The 17652-nt window shown below is 40.9% G+C and overlaps 1 protein-coding gene across 3 annotated transcripts in view; it reads left to right on the top strand.

The window, feature by feature from the left end:
• The window catches only part of MED14 (mediator complex subunit 14), a 56979-nt gene that overhangs the window by 26289 nt on the left and 13038 nt on the right, over nucleotides 1-17652 (top strand). For 2 of the 3 annotated variants that reach the window (XM_018556349.1, XM_018556351.1), the window contains exons 14-24: nucleotides 1657-1851; nucleotides 3083-3217; nucleotides 4684-4760; nucleotides 5257-5417; nucleotides 5503-5649; nucleotides 5734-5825; nucleotides 7407-7559; nucleotides 9545-9814; nucleotides 9923-10060; nucleotides 11094-11202; nucleotides 15532-15657. In XM_018556349.1, the coding sequence (XP_018411851.1) occupies nucleotides 1657-1851; nucleotides 3083-3217; nucleotides 4684-4760; nucleotides 5257-5417; nucleotides 5503-5649; nucleotides 5734-5825; nucleotides 7407-7559; nucleotides 9545-9814; nucleotides 9923-10060; nucleotides 11094-11202; nucleotides 15532-15657 (1603 nt within the window). Of the gene's footprint in view, nucleotides 1-1656; nucleotides 1852-3082; nucleotides 3218-4683; nucleotides 4761-5256; nucleotides 5418-5502; nucleotides 5650-5733; nucleotides 5826-7406; nucleotides 7560-9544; nucleotides 9815-9922; nucleotides 10067-11093; nucleotides 11203-15531; nucleotides 15658-17652 lie in introns of all 3 variants that reach the window. The other variant, XM_018556350.1, reaches the window with a different exon arrangement.

Raw genomic sequence — 17652 nt, forward strand, 5'->3', positions numbered from 1 at the left:
CCCCAATCTCAGGTCTGTATGGAGGTAGGAACCTTCCTGGAGTAAGTAAGGGAGGAGGGATTGACCTCACACTGTGCACATGTCCCATCTGCTGCAGTGTAGAAATGTTATATAAACAATAACAGACTTGTATCATGTGGTTGTGCAGGCCGGAAATATGGTATCAGATGTGGATTCTTCTGACATGTTTTCTGTGACTAGAATACACAATGATTTAAATTGAAACAAATGGCGGTATTGGTTAAAAAAAAAAGTGGCAGTTCAACAGTCTAATCTAACTAGAGATAATCTAATATAGTTGATTGCTTACAGATCTAATATACAGTACATTAGAATTTTAGAAAGCTTATAACCTGTTTTGTAATCTGAACATCGCTCGGTTAGATGCATAGATATCAGGTGGGATGAAAAATTAACTATGGTTCAGCTTCTTTATGTTATCTGTAAGATTAAGTAAAATTTGAAGGTAGGAACACGTGCAAAACGATCTAAAAGCACTATTTGGGGGTAAAAAAAAAAAGTTTGTAATGATGTTAAATAGCAAGTTCTCTCCATAGCACACTTCATCTGCTACTAATACTTACCTTTTCCGCGCACCCCCTGCCAGAGACCTTAAGTGTAGTACTTGTGGATATGTTGTAGCATGTGACCTTCCTCACACCAAATATTAAGTCTGAGAACATGGTGGTGGTGTTGGCTTTTGCCCCATCCGGGCTCTGACTACAGGTCTTTCTACTCGGCAATGGCAGCTCCTGGGCTTCTTTCATAACCATTGAAAAGCAGACACTGAAATGCATACAAAGAGCACAGTCCACCCACATTAGCAACAAGTGAAGCTGGCTTCCTAGCCAATCAGGAAGCCGGACATCACCTCATGACTCGCCGCCCAGCTTCCTGATTGGTCAGGAAGCCAGACAGCCTAGTCAAGTGAAGCTGGTGTTCTTTCGCTAGAACACCGGCTTCACAGGCAATCAGGAAGCAGGGACGTGGGTCATGATCCGCTGCCCGACTTTGTGATAATCGGGGCACACGCACCACTACTCGGTATCTGCGAGTAGCGGTAAGAAATTTATCGGTACCCGATACTTAAGAACCGGTATCTATGCACCCCTAGTATAAAACAATCGTGAGTAGACGTTTTGGTTTTTATTATTGTTATAGTTTTTCTTGAACAGCACTGCATCAGCAGGGTGTGTGGGTTTTTGCACTCTTAGGCCTCATGCACACACAACGCAAGAGCAAAATTGTATATTGCATGTATACGCGTATGTATGCGCGTGCACTATGTGCAATCCCAGAATGCATCATTCGTAATAGAAATTTGAATGTTTTGTACGTGCATATACGCACACACACGCTTAAAATAGGCAGCCTGGACGCATCTCGGGTCCGTTCTGTTTTTGCGCATCTTAACGCAGCGCAAATATACAGCTCCATACGCATCTATGTGTATGGAGCCATTTATTTGCATATGCAAATACATTTTGATCTGTTTGTTCATTGCTGGATCAAATTATATTGTCTGCAATGACTAGTTTGTTTCCAACATATGTAGAAGGAGATAACATTCAGTCTTTTGTCTTTAAAGACTTCTCTTTATAATACTTTATGTAATTTGCTTATGGTTTACAAAATGATTTGTCTTTAATGTGATAGGTAGTGGAGATGTTCGAGGTTGCTGGAAACCCAACAGAATTACAGTATAACTACCATTTCCTCTCTGTCAGTCACAATGACGGGGAGGAGAACCCGCCTACTGCTCTACTACTTCAGCGATTTAAGACGAATATTGAAGAGCTGTCTTTTGATGGGACATTGCGAAAGCAAGCAAAAGCGGGCTGTAAGCGCAAGGTAGGATATTTTTCTCTTTTACTGGTACTGTTTTAATAAGAGTTAAAAAAAAAAAAGTGCATCGCATGTTTGTGTTGACATAATGGACAACTTTACCTTTGGTACAAGTTGTCCTTTAACCCCTTCATGACTGAGGCCTTATTTTTCATTTTTTGCACCCATGTTATATTCCACATTTTATGTCTGAAAATTACTTAAAACCCCCACACATTATATATTTTCTGAATGCCAAGACCCTATACAATATAATGGTGGTAGTTGCAAATTTTTATGTTGCGCAATATTAGCGCAACTCCTTTATTAAACCACAAAATTTAGTGATAAATTTAATTGCCCCAAAACACAACAAAATACCAATTTTTTAAATGAAATATAAAAGATGAGGTTACAACGAGTAAAACGATACCCAACATGCCCAGTTTACAAATTGCGTGCGTCCGTGAAACGGCGAAAAACTGCAGTACCCCAAAAAGTGTAATTTGCTGAAATTTTGATAGAGTTGCACTAATAAGTGACATAATAATTTGCAACTGCCACCATTTTATTCTGCAGGGTCGGTGCTTTCAGGAAATCTATAACTCTCGGGGGGTTTTAAGTAATTTCAGGCCTAAAATGGATTATAACATGTGGTGAAAGGGGTGTGATCTGCTTTCAGTGAAATGGGGTCTACTGTTTTAGATAACTTCATTGACGGAATATCTGAATTCGTGCCCTTCAATATTCACATGAACTTTGTTCCAAAGATATAGCCTGTAGCTTGTGCTAACCTTTGATTGGTTTCGATTCCATCTGTTCCACTACCATTCTACTTCCAAATTAATGGAGACTGTTTCAGCACTTTACTGATGCAGTGCACAACACTCTTATGTAACCATACTCTCAGTATGACTTGCCACAATACCAAAGCATGCAAGTAGTAGGAGTATTAGTTATCCTGGGCTGACCTACAGATTTTCTTTGCAATTGTCTGTTCTTCCTCCTCTTGTAGGCAGCAATATATCCTCAAGGTTTAAGACTTTCAATTGACTCCAAGTATAGGATTTTACTGTGTGTACAAAAATGCTATTCTGTCCCATATTGGGTGTAATGAAACATACAAAAATGTGCATTTTAGTACAGTCTACTTTCTGCACAGCTAGATTTTAGTTTGTTTATTGGTTTGCGCTGACCTTTTATTTTTAAATTTATTTTTATTACTTAAAGAAATTTACCTTTTTTCCTTCCTCTGCAGCTTTCTGGGGATCAGGGTTCTCCAGAATCAAAGAAGCCGAAGCGGACAGGTGAAATGTGTGCCTTTAATAAAGTGCTTGCTCACTTTGTGGCCATGTGTGATGCCAACATGCCGTTTATTGGACTTCGAATGGAGGTGCGTCTGTATAAATAGTGTGGCCTTTCTTGATCGGCAAGGTTTGGGGATATTACAGTGTTAAAAAATTGTTTTGTCCAGGGTATGACGGGGTAGTATGTGCAGCAGAGGAAGGCGGGATAGGTATGACAGCGAGGGGCAGCATGTGCAGGAGAGGAGTGCGGAAAGTATGACAGTAGGCAGTACGTGCAGAAGAGGAATGTGGAGAGTAGAACAGTGCGGAGGATATGACAGTAGCTAATATGTGCAAGTTTAGAGTGCGGAGGTTATGACACTGGGCATTATGCTCAGGAAAGGAGTGTGGAAGTAATGACAGTGGGTATTGTGTGCAGTAGTGGAGTGCAGAAGGTATGACAGCAGGCAAGAATGCGGGTAGTATGTACAGAAGAGTGCAAAGGGTATGGGAGGTGGCATTATGTGTAGGAGAGGAATGTGGAGGTTATAATAGTGGGCAGTATGTGCAGGACAGGAGTGTAGAGGGTGTGACAGTGGGCCTTATGTGCAGGAATAGATTGTGGAGGGTAAGTACCCAGGCAATGTATGCAGAAGAGGAGTGTGTAGGGTATGACATGAGGCAGTATGCTCGAGAGGAGTGTGAAGGGTATGAAAGTGGGCAGTATGTGCAGGAGAGAAGAACGCAGGTTATAACAGTGGGTGTTTTGTGTAGGAGAGTAGTGTGGAGGGTATGACAGTGGGCAGTATGTGCAGGAAAGTCGTGTTTAGTGTTTGAGAGTGGGCAGTATATGCAGTAGAGGAATGCAGCGGTTATGACGGGGGCACTATGTGTAGAGTAGGAGTGTAGAGGGTGTGACGGGATTGTTTGTGGAGGACTGTGTGTGCAGAAGAATATTGTGGAGGGTTTGACAGCAACACAGTATTTGTAGGACAGGAGTACAGAGGGAATGACAGCAGGCAGGTTACCATGTGTGAAATTCAAAGTAAATTTTTCTGAATCTGAGCTGCATCAGAAGAGAGCATGGGAGGGGAGGTTAGCTGCCTGGATGGAAGGTGAATGGTCCTAAGGGCATGTAAGCCTCCGGGGAAGGGATATGAAGTGCTGCTTGGTAGTGAAAACACTGATATGGCTGCCAGTTTGTTGAATAGCACAGCATTGTTTTTACTATAGGGCATCGTGTGAATGGGTATGGGTATCATGTGTATGATGGTGTCATAGTGGGCATTTCTGGGTTAGTGTAGCAGGAGTAAACAAACACCATTTTACATCTGTATTCCTCTTTTAATACCCACTACACTTCATTTTAAATAAAGTGGGTGCGATGCTAAGCTATGGAAATGTAAGAATTTATTTTACTTCAGAAGCACAAAGATGAACAATGATTTTGCAAGTTAGAGATTTTGAAGATTATCAGGAAAGGAAGCAGGTGTTGTGTATAAATTAGATAGTACCCAGTTGCTTCTTGTCCATTGATAAATCTCCCATGTTGCAATCTTTTTTGTCTCTACAGTTTTCCAGCTTGAACATTCCTCATCAAGGTGTACAAATAGAAGGGGATGGCTTTAGTCATGCTATCCGTGTACTTAGGTAAACAAATATGATTTATTTTTATGATTTATTTCGTTTTTTTGTGAATTACATCACAGAAGTTTGGGTGGCACCTCTGTGCACCACCACTTGCCTGCGGGTGACAGCATCACACAAGCTACATAAAGAAAGGCCCAGTCCACTTATGGACTTTCAGATTGCTGGATAATCTCCTTGTGTGGTAACGAGTGCTTTCAACCTCTGGAGGACTTGGTTTCCTCATCTTGTAGGTCAGAAATCGGGCCCTTTAATAGCAAATGATGCTTAAAATAGGGAGCATCCCTTTTAACTTTTTCTTGTTGTTTCTTGCAACTTGTTAACATTCAGATTGGGATGCTGTTTTATGGTGTAATATCACAGCTGCTTATAAGAGTAACCGCTTATCTAGGTCTTCAAGCCACAAATATTTGATAGATCTGGTAAGATTGTTACTGATTTGAAGGCTTTGCTGTGTGACATGTTAGAAAAGCATATGTCATTTTTTTCTCGTGTAAAGGATTCCTCCGTGTAAAGGGGTAAGCGAGGAAACACAGAAGGCACTAGAACAGTCTCTACTCGATTGCACTTTTCGGCTCCAGGGCAGGAATAACCGGACATGGGTTGCAGAACTGGTGTTTGCAAACTGCCCACTTAACAGTTCCGTCTGCAGGGAGCAAGGTAAGGTCCAGTCTTTCGCACAACACATTGTTTTTTACACATTTATTAACTGTGTTTGAGAAATGTAAATTTTTATACCTGTTAGGTCCAACACGACACGTCTACCTGACCTATGAAAACCCCTTGTCAGAACCCGTAGGAGGGAGGAAAGTAGTAGAAATGTTCCTGAATGACTGGAATAGTATTGCCCGGTTATATGAATGTGTGTTGGAGTTTTCAAAGTGTTTACAAGGTAACATTTTCTGATTGTTTTAAAGTAAAGTTTTTGCTTGTCTATTTGTGTAATCTAATATTTTTTTTTTTTGTTCTTCTGAAGACATACCTCATCACTTAAATCAGTTTTCTGAGGTCCGATTGTATAATTATCGCAAGCTGATTCTATGCTATGGACAAACAAAGGGAAGTTCGGTAGGTGCATAAAGTCTATACAATACTTTTAAGGGGTCTTTCATTTTCCGATTATGCTTAAAAGGTGTTTTCTTATATAATCATACTGTCAAAACGACTAGCCTTTCAGGTGTATATAGTTTGCTAGAACACTAGAACAAAGGTGTGTAGCGTTAATAATATAGGTGGGAAGTAGGGTAGACTTTCATTGCCAAGTTTTTAGCTTTCTTGGAAACATGTTATCTCCTTGACTAACTTCATCTTGTTTTTTCTTCTATTGGCAACTCAACATTTTATTACCAAAGCTATACTGCAGTGCGGTTTATAAAATGTAGAGCACTGTTTTATATAGTGTGACAGCAATGCTCTATTGGTGCTGATATATTTTAGCCTGGAGCCTTTGATGCTTAGAAGTTTAAAAACCTGAGCTCTGCGAACAGTCCTTTTTGTTGCTAACACTTAAGTGCCCTCTAATAACCCACCTTAACCTTTCACACCTAACCTGAATCCTAAAGTAGTGCCTTAAATGTGCTCAATCACCTCATGCTTAACAGTTAAGCCTAAACCTCTGCCTTAACACGTAACATTATCCCTAATGTGAGCCCTTAAAACTAGATTTGTCTATTAAGGGACACAGCTCCTGAAGAATTCTGAAACCTAGAGGCAAAAGCAAAACCATACATTTCAGAATTCTTTAGAACTGTGTCCCTCCGTGGACTCCACAAAAAGGATTTTACGATAACAAAATCCTATTTTCTCTATCGTCCATTGAGGGACATGGCTCTGAAGAATTCTGAGAGGTAGAGGCAGCAGCATAACCCTACATCTCGGAATTCTTCAGAGCTGTGTCACACAATGTACCCCATGAAAAGGATTTTACGCTACAAACAAAGTCCTATTTTCTCTATCGTCTTTTGAGGGACACAACTCTGAAGAATTCTGAGTCCTATGGTTTTTCTGCTACCTCTTCATCTCAGAATTCTTCAGAACTCTGTCCCTCAATAGACTCTGAGAAAAGTATTTTATGCTAAGAACAAATTCCTAGTTCTGTACAAAGTAGTTGTTGCGGTGCCACTGCATCAGATTGGATTGGTGATAATTAAAGTGGAAGTGCTTTTCCCCAAAGGTTTTTTTTGGGCTTCAAGATCAGCTCCTAAGGAAGGTCTTTCTATACTGGTAGAGGGCCTTCATGGTGCCTAGAGAATTTAAGTCTAGAAGAACCCAATGTAAATGAAATGACAGCAATATATTTAAAGTTTTGTCCTTTTATTTGCTGAAAAGTCTGTCAGAAATGTCTGTGCATTTTGGTGCTCTCAACATGCCGCCCTCTTCAGGACTTCATGGGAAGCAGTCCTGTGGTTGGCATACTCTAGAACTGTGTTTGTTGGGACTTAGACAATCTCCACTCAATTACCCTTTTCCGACTGTATGGCCCTTTAACGTTTTTTTCTTTTACATGCTCCTTTTTTACATCAAAGAGAAGTGATTAACGGCAGATATTTGCAGTTGGGAATGTAATGAACATACTAAAAAACGTTCTTGGTAGTTGCCTTGATTTTTTTACGTGTGGTGACAGTCATGCGTTTGTTTTCCACATTGTAGATAAGTATACAATGGAATTCTATTAACCAGAAATTCCACATATCCCTCGGGACCACCGGACCCAATTCTGGTTGCAGTAACTGTCACAATATCATTCTTCACCAGCTACAAGAAATGTTCAACAAAATCCCAAATGTGGTTCAGTTGTTACAGGTAAGTACATTTAACAGTTTGTTTCATTGGGTGCCATTGTTTAAAAAAAACTGATTAACCCTTACCCACCTTTCATCTGTAGAATTATACTGCCCTGCACGATGCCCTGTTAATGTATGATCTCCCTTCCCCTTTGAGAACCTAGGGGCCACTGTCATCTCCAGTCTCCATAATGGCCAGGAATGAATCTGAGTAGTTCTGGATCATGTGATCACTGTGACAGTGATCACTGGCAGACTGGGTGTTCATTCAGACAAAATGAACTTTCAGCCTGTAGATACCCCTGCCCCCTAAAGGAGGCAGCATGAGATACAATGACAACGTTAAAAGAATAATACTCCATTTAAAGGACCCCTGGGCACAAAAATCTTACAGTGCTGACTTATTATAAGTGAGATGACTTTGTGACAGTAACTTAGGTGGTTATATATCTTGTTTTTAGAATGTTAAACAATTGTACAGAACACCAGGGATGCGTCCTGGATGGACGCTATGTATTGCCTTGTTTAGGTTGTGATCCCTTTTAGGGGAACAACAAAAGAGGTTGTCTGGAATAAATAAATGTTCTGGGCTTGAAGGGGTAAACCTACTTGCTGGGGAGGGTCCTAGAAGGGCAGAAAGCCAGCCAGCAGGTGTCTGTGAGGTGTGTATGGAGCAGGACACTTCTCTGTGATGAGCTGTGGACTGTTTTCTAGTTAGACCCTGCTGGACGTCTGTGTCTGTGCTAGACCCACTGTAACCAGGCTGAGATGCTAACCCTGGGATAAGACGTATTTGTATAGGTGCTGAACAGAACTTTAAGTTTTGTTTTATTTACCATTTGCTGACGAAAAGCAGTGTAAGACCTTGTTCACACCGAAAGCATGTGCGATCCAGAGCGGTAGCTGCTGGAACGCACCTCGATCGATGGGAAAACTCTATTTTTTGCGTTTGCAGTGGAACGGAACGCTGAAAAAGTTTTGCCACGTGTTCGATCGCACTGCGGGGGCAGGGCGTGGAAGCGGTGCCATTGAATACAATGCACCGCCACACCCCCTCCCGCCCCAAAACGCGGGGGGAAGTTTCTCAGTGGTCGCGGTGCGTTCCAGCAGCTAGCGCTCTGGAACGTACACACTTTCGGTGTGAACAAGCCCTTACAGTCTTTTGAAGAAATGAAATACTGTTGTTTTACTAACACGGCTGGCTATTGATCTCAACCGACCTGAATATTACACAGTATATCTTATCACCGAGGGGTATCATTTTAAGGTGGATCACCTCAGCAAGCTTGCTTGTAAGTTTGCATTGCAGTACATTTTTGAAAGTCTGCCAATCTCGGCTTACAGTAAAGATGAGCATCTAGATCAGGAGTGCCCATTAGGTAGATCACGATCTTCCAGTAGCTCTCAAAACTGATGCTGGTAGATCACGAAGGGTGTGAATGGTGGCCCCTTCCATTTTGCTATATTTACCGGGGGGGGGGGGAGAAGAGACAGGAGAGAGAGGAAAGACAGCCAGGGGAGAGAGAGTGAGGAGAGACAGCCAGGGGAGAGAGCAAGGTGTGACAGCCAAGAGAGCAAAGAGACTGTCATGAGAAAAAAATGAGGAATGAAAGCCAGGAGAGAGAGAGCGAGCGAGGAAAGACAGCCAGGTGAGAGAGGAGAGACAGCCAGGAGGATGAAATGGAGAGACTGCCAGAAGAGAGAGCAAGGAGAGACATCCAGGAGATAGAGAGCGAGGGGAGTTTTTTTTTCCGTTGGTAGATCTCGTGTAGCTCATCATTTGAAAAGTAGATCTTAACACAAAAATTGTGGGCACCCCTGATCTAGATCATGACAGATCAGCTTGCATCTAACCAATAAGAATATTGAACATGTCCCATACCTATTTTATTTTCAAAATTTGAATGACACCTGTTTGACATTTTTAGAAAAATTATGTTCTCATTCTTCACTGTTTTACTTTGGTCATGTATAACTGATTATCTGCACTTCGTGTTCCAACAGGTTTTATTTGATACTCAAGCTCCTTTGAATGCTATCAACAAGCTTCCAACAGTACCAATGCTGGGCCTGACACAGCGGATAAACACTGCCTATCAGTGCTTCTCTATACTTCCCCAATCTCCTACACATATACGGCTGGCCTTCAGAAATATGTATTGTATAGACATTTATTGTAGAAGTAGGGGTGTGGTGGCAATACGAGATGGCGCTTACAGCCTCTTCGATAACAGCAAAATAGTTGAAGGCTTTTATCCAGCTCCAGGACTGAAGGTACATTTTTAGTTATTTGTTTTCATTTTACCTATTAAATGTCTCCTTCACATTCTCCTATCTTTCCAATGCCATCTCTGTTCAAGAGTGTTTTTCTTCTGTCTCTAGACGTTCCTGAATATGTTTGTGGATAGCAATCAGGATGCACGGAGGCGATCTGTTAATGAGGACGACAATCCACCATCACCTGTTGGAGGTGATATGTTGGACTCATTGATATCCCAATTTCAGCCACAGACACAGCAGGTAATTGTCGTATCAGCCAAAGCTTACATAAATTATATATAATGTCACACAAACAATGTTTTACATCATTTTTGTTTGGTATAGTCTTTTATGTATAGAACATGTAGTGAATCCTGTGACTTGTTATCCAAGTACAGTAAACTCCCAGTTATCCGGCACCCATGGGGATTGGTAGATGCCGGGTAACTGCAGTTTCTGATTGCTTGAGAGTTACTATTAAAGGAGAACTATGGGGTCAGTGTTTTTCCCCATAGTTCTCCTTAGGGTAACGGGAAGACACAAACTAGCGTCCTCCCGTTACCCTAAGCTCAGTATACCGCGAGCTACAGCTCGCGGTATACTGAGATGCCGCAGCTGGAGCGGATCACGACTTAGATGATGGGATCCGCCCAGCTGCGTGAGTGACAGCTGGCTCTGCCTATCTAGAGGCAGAGCCAGCTGTACCCACCCCATCCGCTCCGCCAGTCAGCGCTGGCAGATCGGAGCGGGGAGAGGGGAATCCAGCCCCTCCCCCTGTCACGGCAGAGAGCCGTGACAGGATCGAGAGGCGAGCGAACCCGGTATGTGTTCGCTCACCTCCCGATCTACTGAGCCGACCTGTGACAGTCTCATTGTCACAGGTCGGCTAGAACTATGAGGTGAGTGAAAATCACTCACCTCATAGTTCTCCTTTAACTCTCAAGTAGCCCTCCCGCCCTATTTATCTTCTGGCTAGATTCTGCTATTGGCTATTTCAAATTGCCGTAGCCAGTAGCAGGCTGGCTTTTGCACATGCCTACTGCTCGTTGTTTTCATTCACCTGCCAGCTGAGGAATCTAGCCATCGGCCGCAGCAAAATGTAAACAGAGAATCCTGTTAGCAACAAAATTTAGTTGCTAACAAATTTTTTTAGTGTGCACATGTCTGTCAAGCAACTGGCAAAAAAAAAATTGAGGATATATGTTGTCGGTGGTTTTTGTTTTCCCCTGGTTGTTGAATGCCGGATAATAGGGAGATTACTGTATATCATTATTATCCTATTTTATGTTCACAGTTTGCAAAACAGTCAGGAGCGTCTGGTGCCTATCCACTTACTTCTCCACCCTCTTCATACCACAACACTGTTACACCGTCACCAGTAATGATGCACACACAGTCACCAGGTGAGAATATTTGTCTGTGATTTATAATATGTATTTCATATCTCATAATTTTCATATGGAAACCATTCCTGTATAGTATCACTGTACAGTGTCTGGAGTGTGTACATCCTGCCTGCTTCTTCTAACACGCGTAAAGAAAAATAATTTTTTTTTAGTTATTGAATCATGGTTAATGGCCAATCGACTCTAAACGGCACAACCAATCGGCTCAGCATGTACCACTAATTGGAGTTGCAGCTTTTTGTTGGCGCCACCTAGCATGGCCTCGGAAACTCATTGATTTGAGGCAGTTATACAAATCTATGTAGAACTCAACGCAGCATGCCAAAAAGCATGTAAATCATGAACACATATGAAGAAAATGTTATCTTTTTTTTTTCTCAAATAAAAAAATATGTTAAATTGATAACCATGAATCATGTTCAAACTCAATACTAGAATGTCAAGACCATAAAAATATCCTAATTAAAATATCTAAATGAATTGGCTAGATTAAATCGATACAGAGGCATAATTAGATTTGAAATAAGAGTGGAGATCTACTTGTTTAAAATCTAGATTTTTCTGTGTGTATATTTAGGTGAAAACCCAGACGTTTATTGCCAAAAAAAGTTTATTGATCTTTTTTCCCCCCATAATCTTATCCAAGATGAATTAAATGAAAACATATTTTGTGTCTAAATTAAAAGGGATCTTGGAAGATGCTAGCAACCAGGGTTTGTTGTGCAACACAAAGCATGCTAATCCGAATGCTTGCCAATCTGTGTGTTTGGATATGTATGTAAAAATTGTGTGTGTGTGTGTGTGTGTGTATATTTCTTGCTGGAGATATTTCCTCTCACTTTCTGCTATGACTCTGGGACAGGAAGTAAAGGGAACTCCCCGCAACGGGATACAGACAACAAACCCTCTTCTATCTGAAACAAAAAAAACAAAACCTTAGCTTTACTTACACTGTACATTTGCTGCAAGCATTATATTCATTACAAAATGTAAACCTCATCTCTGCCTATTTGACTCCTCCCCTTCCCTCCACACCCTGCAGAGCCATTTTTCTGACTTTGTCTCTGTAGACCTGCGCTGTAAGCTGTGTTAGTCATTTATTTTTAATATGAAATATTCAAATTGTCCAATATTTGTGCATTTTGATTACAACACATGAGTGTGTTGTAATCAAAATCATCAGCACAGGAAACAAACTGACAAGTTTTAAAGGGAGGACACTCGCAGAAGCCAGAAAGATATTGTTTCTTTTGGTCCGACAGGAAATCATCATCAAACTCTCCGTGACTAATGAGTGCTTGAGGAGAGCCAGTATTGCTTGGCGTTTGCATCCCCCTTAAGAGTGTTGACTGGTGTGCTGGTAGGGGAACATCATTCCACAACTTTCTAGTCTTTCAAGTCTGTTACCTTGAAGAAGAATTGGTCTTTTTTTTCTTTGGCATAGATCTACTGCTAGTAGGCAGTAGATCTATGCCCCATCATTAAAAAAAAGTGGAAAATACTAAACTTACCTGTGTCAGCGGTGCCCGTTCACGCTGTAGAAGTCCCGAATGCTGTGAAGGAGGAACTGTGAGCTGGCGTTTGCGCAGTACAGATCCTCGGAGGAGAGCACCGCTGACACTGAATGGACGCAGCAGTGCAGCCGGGAGCGTGCACGCAGAACAGACTCCATGGGACCCGAGGAGTCTGTGGTGGATCAGAGACCGGCACCAGCACTGAAAGGACTTTAAAAAACGAGAGGAAGGAAGAAGCTGTTCGGATCTAGAGGCATCACACAAGGTAAGTCCTTAAAGCAGTATTGGGGGGAATTCTAGCTTTAATGTTACTTTAAGGCAGCCTAGTCATGTGCTCTCATCTTCAGCACCTATGTCCTATGCAAAGGATGAAGAGATGTGGGAGGAGGATGACATTGATTACAGTGGATACATCGTTTGCACCTTGACTCCCCTTTATCAAGTCAAGGAAGTCAAGCTGACCTCAAAATACAAACTTAACTTTGAACAGGTGGATGATCTGAATGCCTTTCATGTAACTCTGAATAATCAGGAGGAAAAGATACAATTACTCCTGCGTTATCACATAATCACACGTATCAAGGATTGCATTAAAAAAAACGTTGTCTTCCTGGTGCACAGGGTTCTCAATGAAAGAATAAAGCTAAAAGGAGGCCATTTTTTCTTTTAAACATCAAAAAGATGATTTCCCTTTGATGCAGATACCTATGTAGTAGGGTTCCCAGGTGCAATGTAGCTTTTTTTTTTTTCTTTTCCCCCTTGTTTCCTAAAGCACTGACTTGGCTTTTGATGGCATGGGGGTGTACCCCATGGACAAAAGAATGGATTATATTCTCAAAAGAGACTAGCAATCTCCTGTCTCAAATGTAAACACTTGCTCAAACAACTGAAGACATACCTTGAAGCCGTCACAAACAAGAAGCTAATCCTTTGGTGTGAAGAATATGGCTGTAGGCTTTATTATGACTCCATCTGCAGAATCTGTCCACATGCCTGCTAGATTGTCAGCTTCAGCCTTGGTAAGTTTGGCACAGCAGGCCTTATGGCTAAAAATGTGGCCAGAAGATCCCTTCCAATTTTTTTTGATGCAGACCTTCCAAGAACCCCTCCAAGGCTTGTGCTCTGTCCCATGGACTGTTGTCCATTGGAAATTGAACATCTAGAGGTTTAGTCTTTAGGTTCCCAAAGAGAACAAGCTGTGATATTATCCCTTTATTTCAATAGTGTGGACATTTTGCCTGATCCTAAGCCCCAAGCCCCAAATCCATCAAATACAAAAAACTAGAGTTGCATTGAAAATGATCAGTCCTTCTTTTCTCTAAATGTAAGATCCAGCCATCACAATCTCTGGAATTTCTAGCTCCTTCCCTGCTTTTCCTTATGGTGTTGAGGAAATTGGAATACAAATGTTCTCTGTTATTCTGATTTGCTTCCTTGTGGCCTAACACCAGGTTCTCAACGCCTATTCTCAGTATAACAACCATGGTTCTTTCCGATCTCGCAAGTACCAGTGTTTCATACTTGGTTTAGTCATTTGAAGTTAGCCACTTGTTATCTGAAGAGTAAAGGCCTATCAGATTAAGTGGTCAAGACACTTCTTTCCAGCTATAAGGTGATGTCCAGAGTGATTAATGGCAAGACATGTAAAGTTTTTTGTTTTTTTTTTTTTTCTTCCCCCCTTCCTGCCAGTTGTAAAATTTATTTCTAAAGAAAAGGCCTCGGTGGAGCCATCGGTACATTGAAAGTGCCAGTTGCAGCATTTAGTGTTCTATTCGAAACATCTGGGATCACATCCTGTGGAGACTCTATTTTTTCTTTTTTATTAGACTAATCTAATCATGACCATCACTGATTAGGACTTTTCCTTTGTGGGATCTCTCTAAGTTTTCAGAGTCTTAATAAAAGAACAATTGGAACTCTAATCATCAAAGTTGACCACTAGAAAGATATGACTACTGGTAGCATTGACGTCAGCCCATTTTATTGGTGAACTGCAAACATCTCTGAGAGCCTTTTTAGTCCATTTTTCAAGATCATATTGTGCTCAAGACAGAGCAGGGTTTTCTCCTCACTGTAATTGCAGCCAGAACTTAGCCCTTCTATTTTTGTGTAATAATACCTCTTGTGACTAGGAGTGGGCTGTTTACTGACTTACCTGGATAGACCTTTTTAACCCAGTATGTTGGGAAAAGAAGAGGTAACTAGGCCTCTAAAACTCAATAGCCAGGTGGACCATGATGTTTATGACTCATTCAGAATTATAGGTATAAAATTCCCTTTTATCTTTGTGGTCCTATTCCGCTCAGCATTTTGCCACCTCCAGGGCACAGAAAGCTGGTGCCACTCAAGAACAAACATAAAAAAGCGTTATATGGTCAAGCTATTGAACGTTTATCAGTGACTTATCGATTAGACTTCCTTTCCTCCAAAGATCAGTCTTTTCGGAGGAAGATTTTGCAAGCTATTTGATCGCACTTAAACTGGAAAGATCTTGTTTATGCTCTCATCTGCTGTCCTGAAAGATGACTTGAGGAAACCAGAATTTGACTTAGCAGTGATTATTTTCAGACGTCTTTCAGAACAACAGTGAATTCCCTTCCAGTTTGTCTTTTTTTAGTATTATATGTTTATTGTATGTGTTATAAGAGCTTATTTTCTACTACTGGCTGGCTTCTGCACAGGTCTTCCTTTTAAAGCATGTAATGGCTTGTGTTTTCTTTTCTGGTGGGTGGAACCACACTCTCTCATGTACTGTCATCATAGGTTAGTGGAAGCAGACCTGAAAAAATTTACCTGATTTTTCCTCCTTCAGGAAACTTGCAGAGTTCTCCTAGTGGTGCCCTTAGAGCACCTTCTCCTGCAGCTTTTGGTCCCACTCAGTCTCCTTCCTCTATTGGGATTTCCATGGTTCCATCGTCTAATTTTGCTAGCCCTCTTGGTGAGTACCTGATTGAGATATTTTTTTCTACACAGTTAAGACTGTTACACAGTTGATTATTTGCCTTTCACTATAAGATATATACCTGAAATGTATGTGACACATTACAAATTGCAATTAAATGTATGCTGTATACCAGTAAGACATTGCTGTGAGATTCATCTCATATTGGAATGCACAGTGCTTTGGTTGTTACTCAGAAAGTAAGGTACTATTAAGATGTGTTTTTATGTGGCATGTATTTAGAATATATGGTGACTTTGATTGACTTGTTGAATGAAAATGTAAGCATAAGAACTTAAAGTACATGCGTCACTTCTGTGTGTGTGTATATATGTATATATAGCTCTATATATATCTATATATATCTCTATATATCTCTCTATATATATATATATCTCTCATATATATATATATAGAGAGATATATAGAGATATATATAGATATATATAGATATATATAGATATATATAGATATATATAGATATATATAGATATATATAGATATATATAGATATATATAGATATATATAGATATATATAGATATATATAGATATATATAGATATATATAGATATATATAGATATATATAGATATATATAGATATATATAGATATATATAGATATATATAGATATATATACACACAAAGTTAAGTTATGAAAAAGGTTAAAATTTACCTGTGTCTCCGCCGCGTGCTTCCTTCCGAAGATCTGAAAATTCTCGGGCGGGTGCATGCGTAGTAGAGATCTTCGGACGGGAGATGAGGAGACACACAGGATAAGTCAATGCACGCAGCCCGGCAGCGTGCACCCGCATAGACTCCGTGGGACACAGAAGACTCAACAGTCAGCGCTGTATCATATACCGGCACCAGTGTCAGGGACTGCTGATAACTACAGGAAAAAGATGATTGGATCAAGAGGCATCATTTAAGGTAAGTCCTTACACTAGCATAGGGTGGGGGAAATATCCTTTAATGTCACTTTACCTTCCGGCATTGTTGCCATCACCCTGTCACTTCCTGTACTTTCGTGAATTATGGTCACCAATTTCAGTGATGAACCAATAGAAAAGTGTGGGAGACCGAGGAGGGTGGGCTATCTCTAGGAACTAGTACTGAAGGCACCGCTAAGTTGACATAATGTGCCTTTTAAGAATTTCTGAACAGTGATGTGTGATGTTTTTAATTCGGACAAATGACTTATCTGTAGCGTCTTTGGCAATTCTTTATGCCTATGGTATGTAGTAGCTAGTAAGGATTTGATTTATAAAAACATCACTATTTCACATAGCAACCACCTCTTCTTTCTCCATTTATCTTCTTTCACTGTTCCAGCTTCATAAATTATTCCTGCCTACCAATTGAGACACAAAGAGTAGAGTCTTTAAAAGATTTCCCCATAACAAGGGTCATCACGAGAGTGTATTTTTAATTTTTTTTTTTTAGAGATGCACCAAAATCACGGCCGACAAAACATATGGGCCAAAAATGGTACTTTTGACAAAATGCCAAAATTGCAGAAATAGCGTTGCATCCCAGGCTTCTTTCTCCTTCCGTGGGACACTGCTCTCTGACACAGCGCACACCACATCCAGCAGGGAGGAGAGAAACTGTCACAGGAGGCAGAGCGGTGCGGGGGAGGAGAGCGCTGTGAGCTTCCAGCGTCTCTTCTCCCCCACCATATTTGTGGCCTTAGTGAAGGGTTTGCCACATAATCCCTACAGAATAAATCCAACTTTCCTGCATTATGGCTGTAATTGAGCTCTTGCTTTCTTGTTGCTCTCAAGTTTCCTCTTCCTGTTTAGTAGGAAGAGGAAACTGGTGGCAGCAGAAGTAATTGGTGGTTGGATTTGCAGGATATGGGTATGCAGGTAGGTAACAATATTTAATCTTTACCCAACACTTTTCTTTCCATGAGCTTCTCCTCAGCTTCACATCTGATGGTGTGAGTTGAATGTTAACTTAATTTTTTGCTCAGGTTTCTGCTATATT

The sequence above is a fragment of the Nanorana parkeri genome, unplaced genomic scaffold (assembly GCF_000935625.1).
Source record: "Nanorana parkeri isolate BGI_ZX_2015 unplaced genomic scaffold, ASM93562v1 scaffold234, whole genome shotgun sequence".
Classification (NCBI taxonomy): Eukaryota; Metazoa; Chordata; class Amphibia; order Anura; family Dicroglossidae; genus Nanorana; species Nanorana parkeri.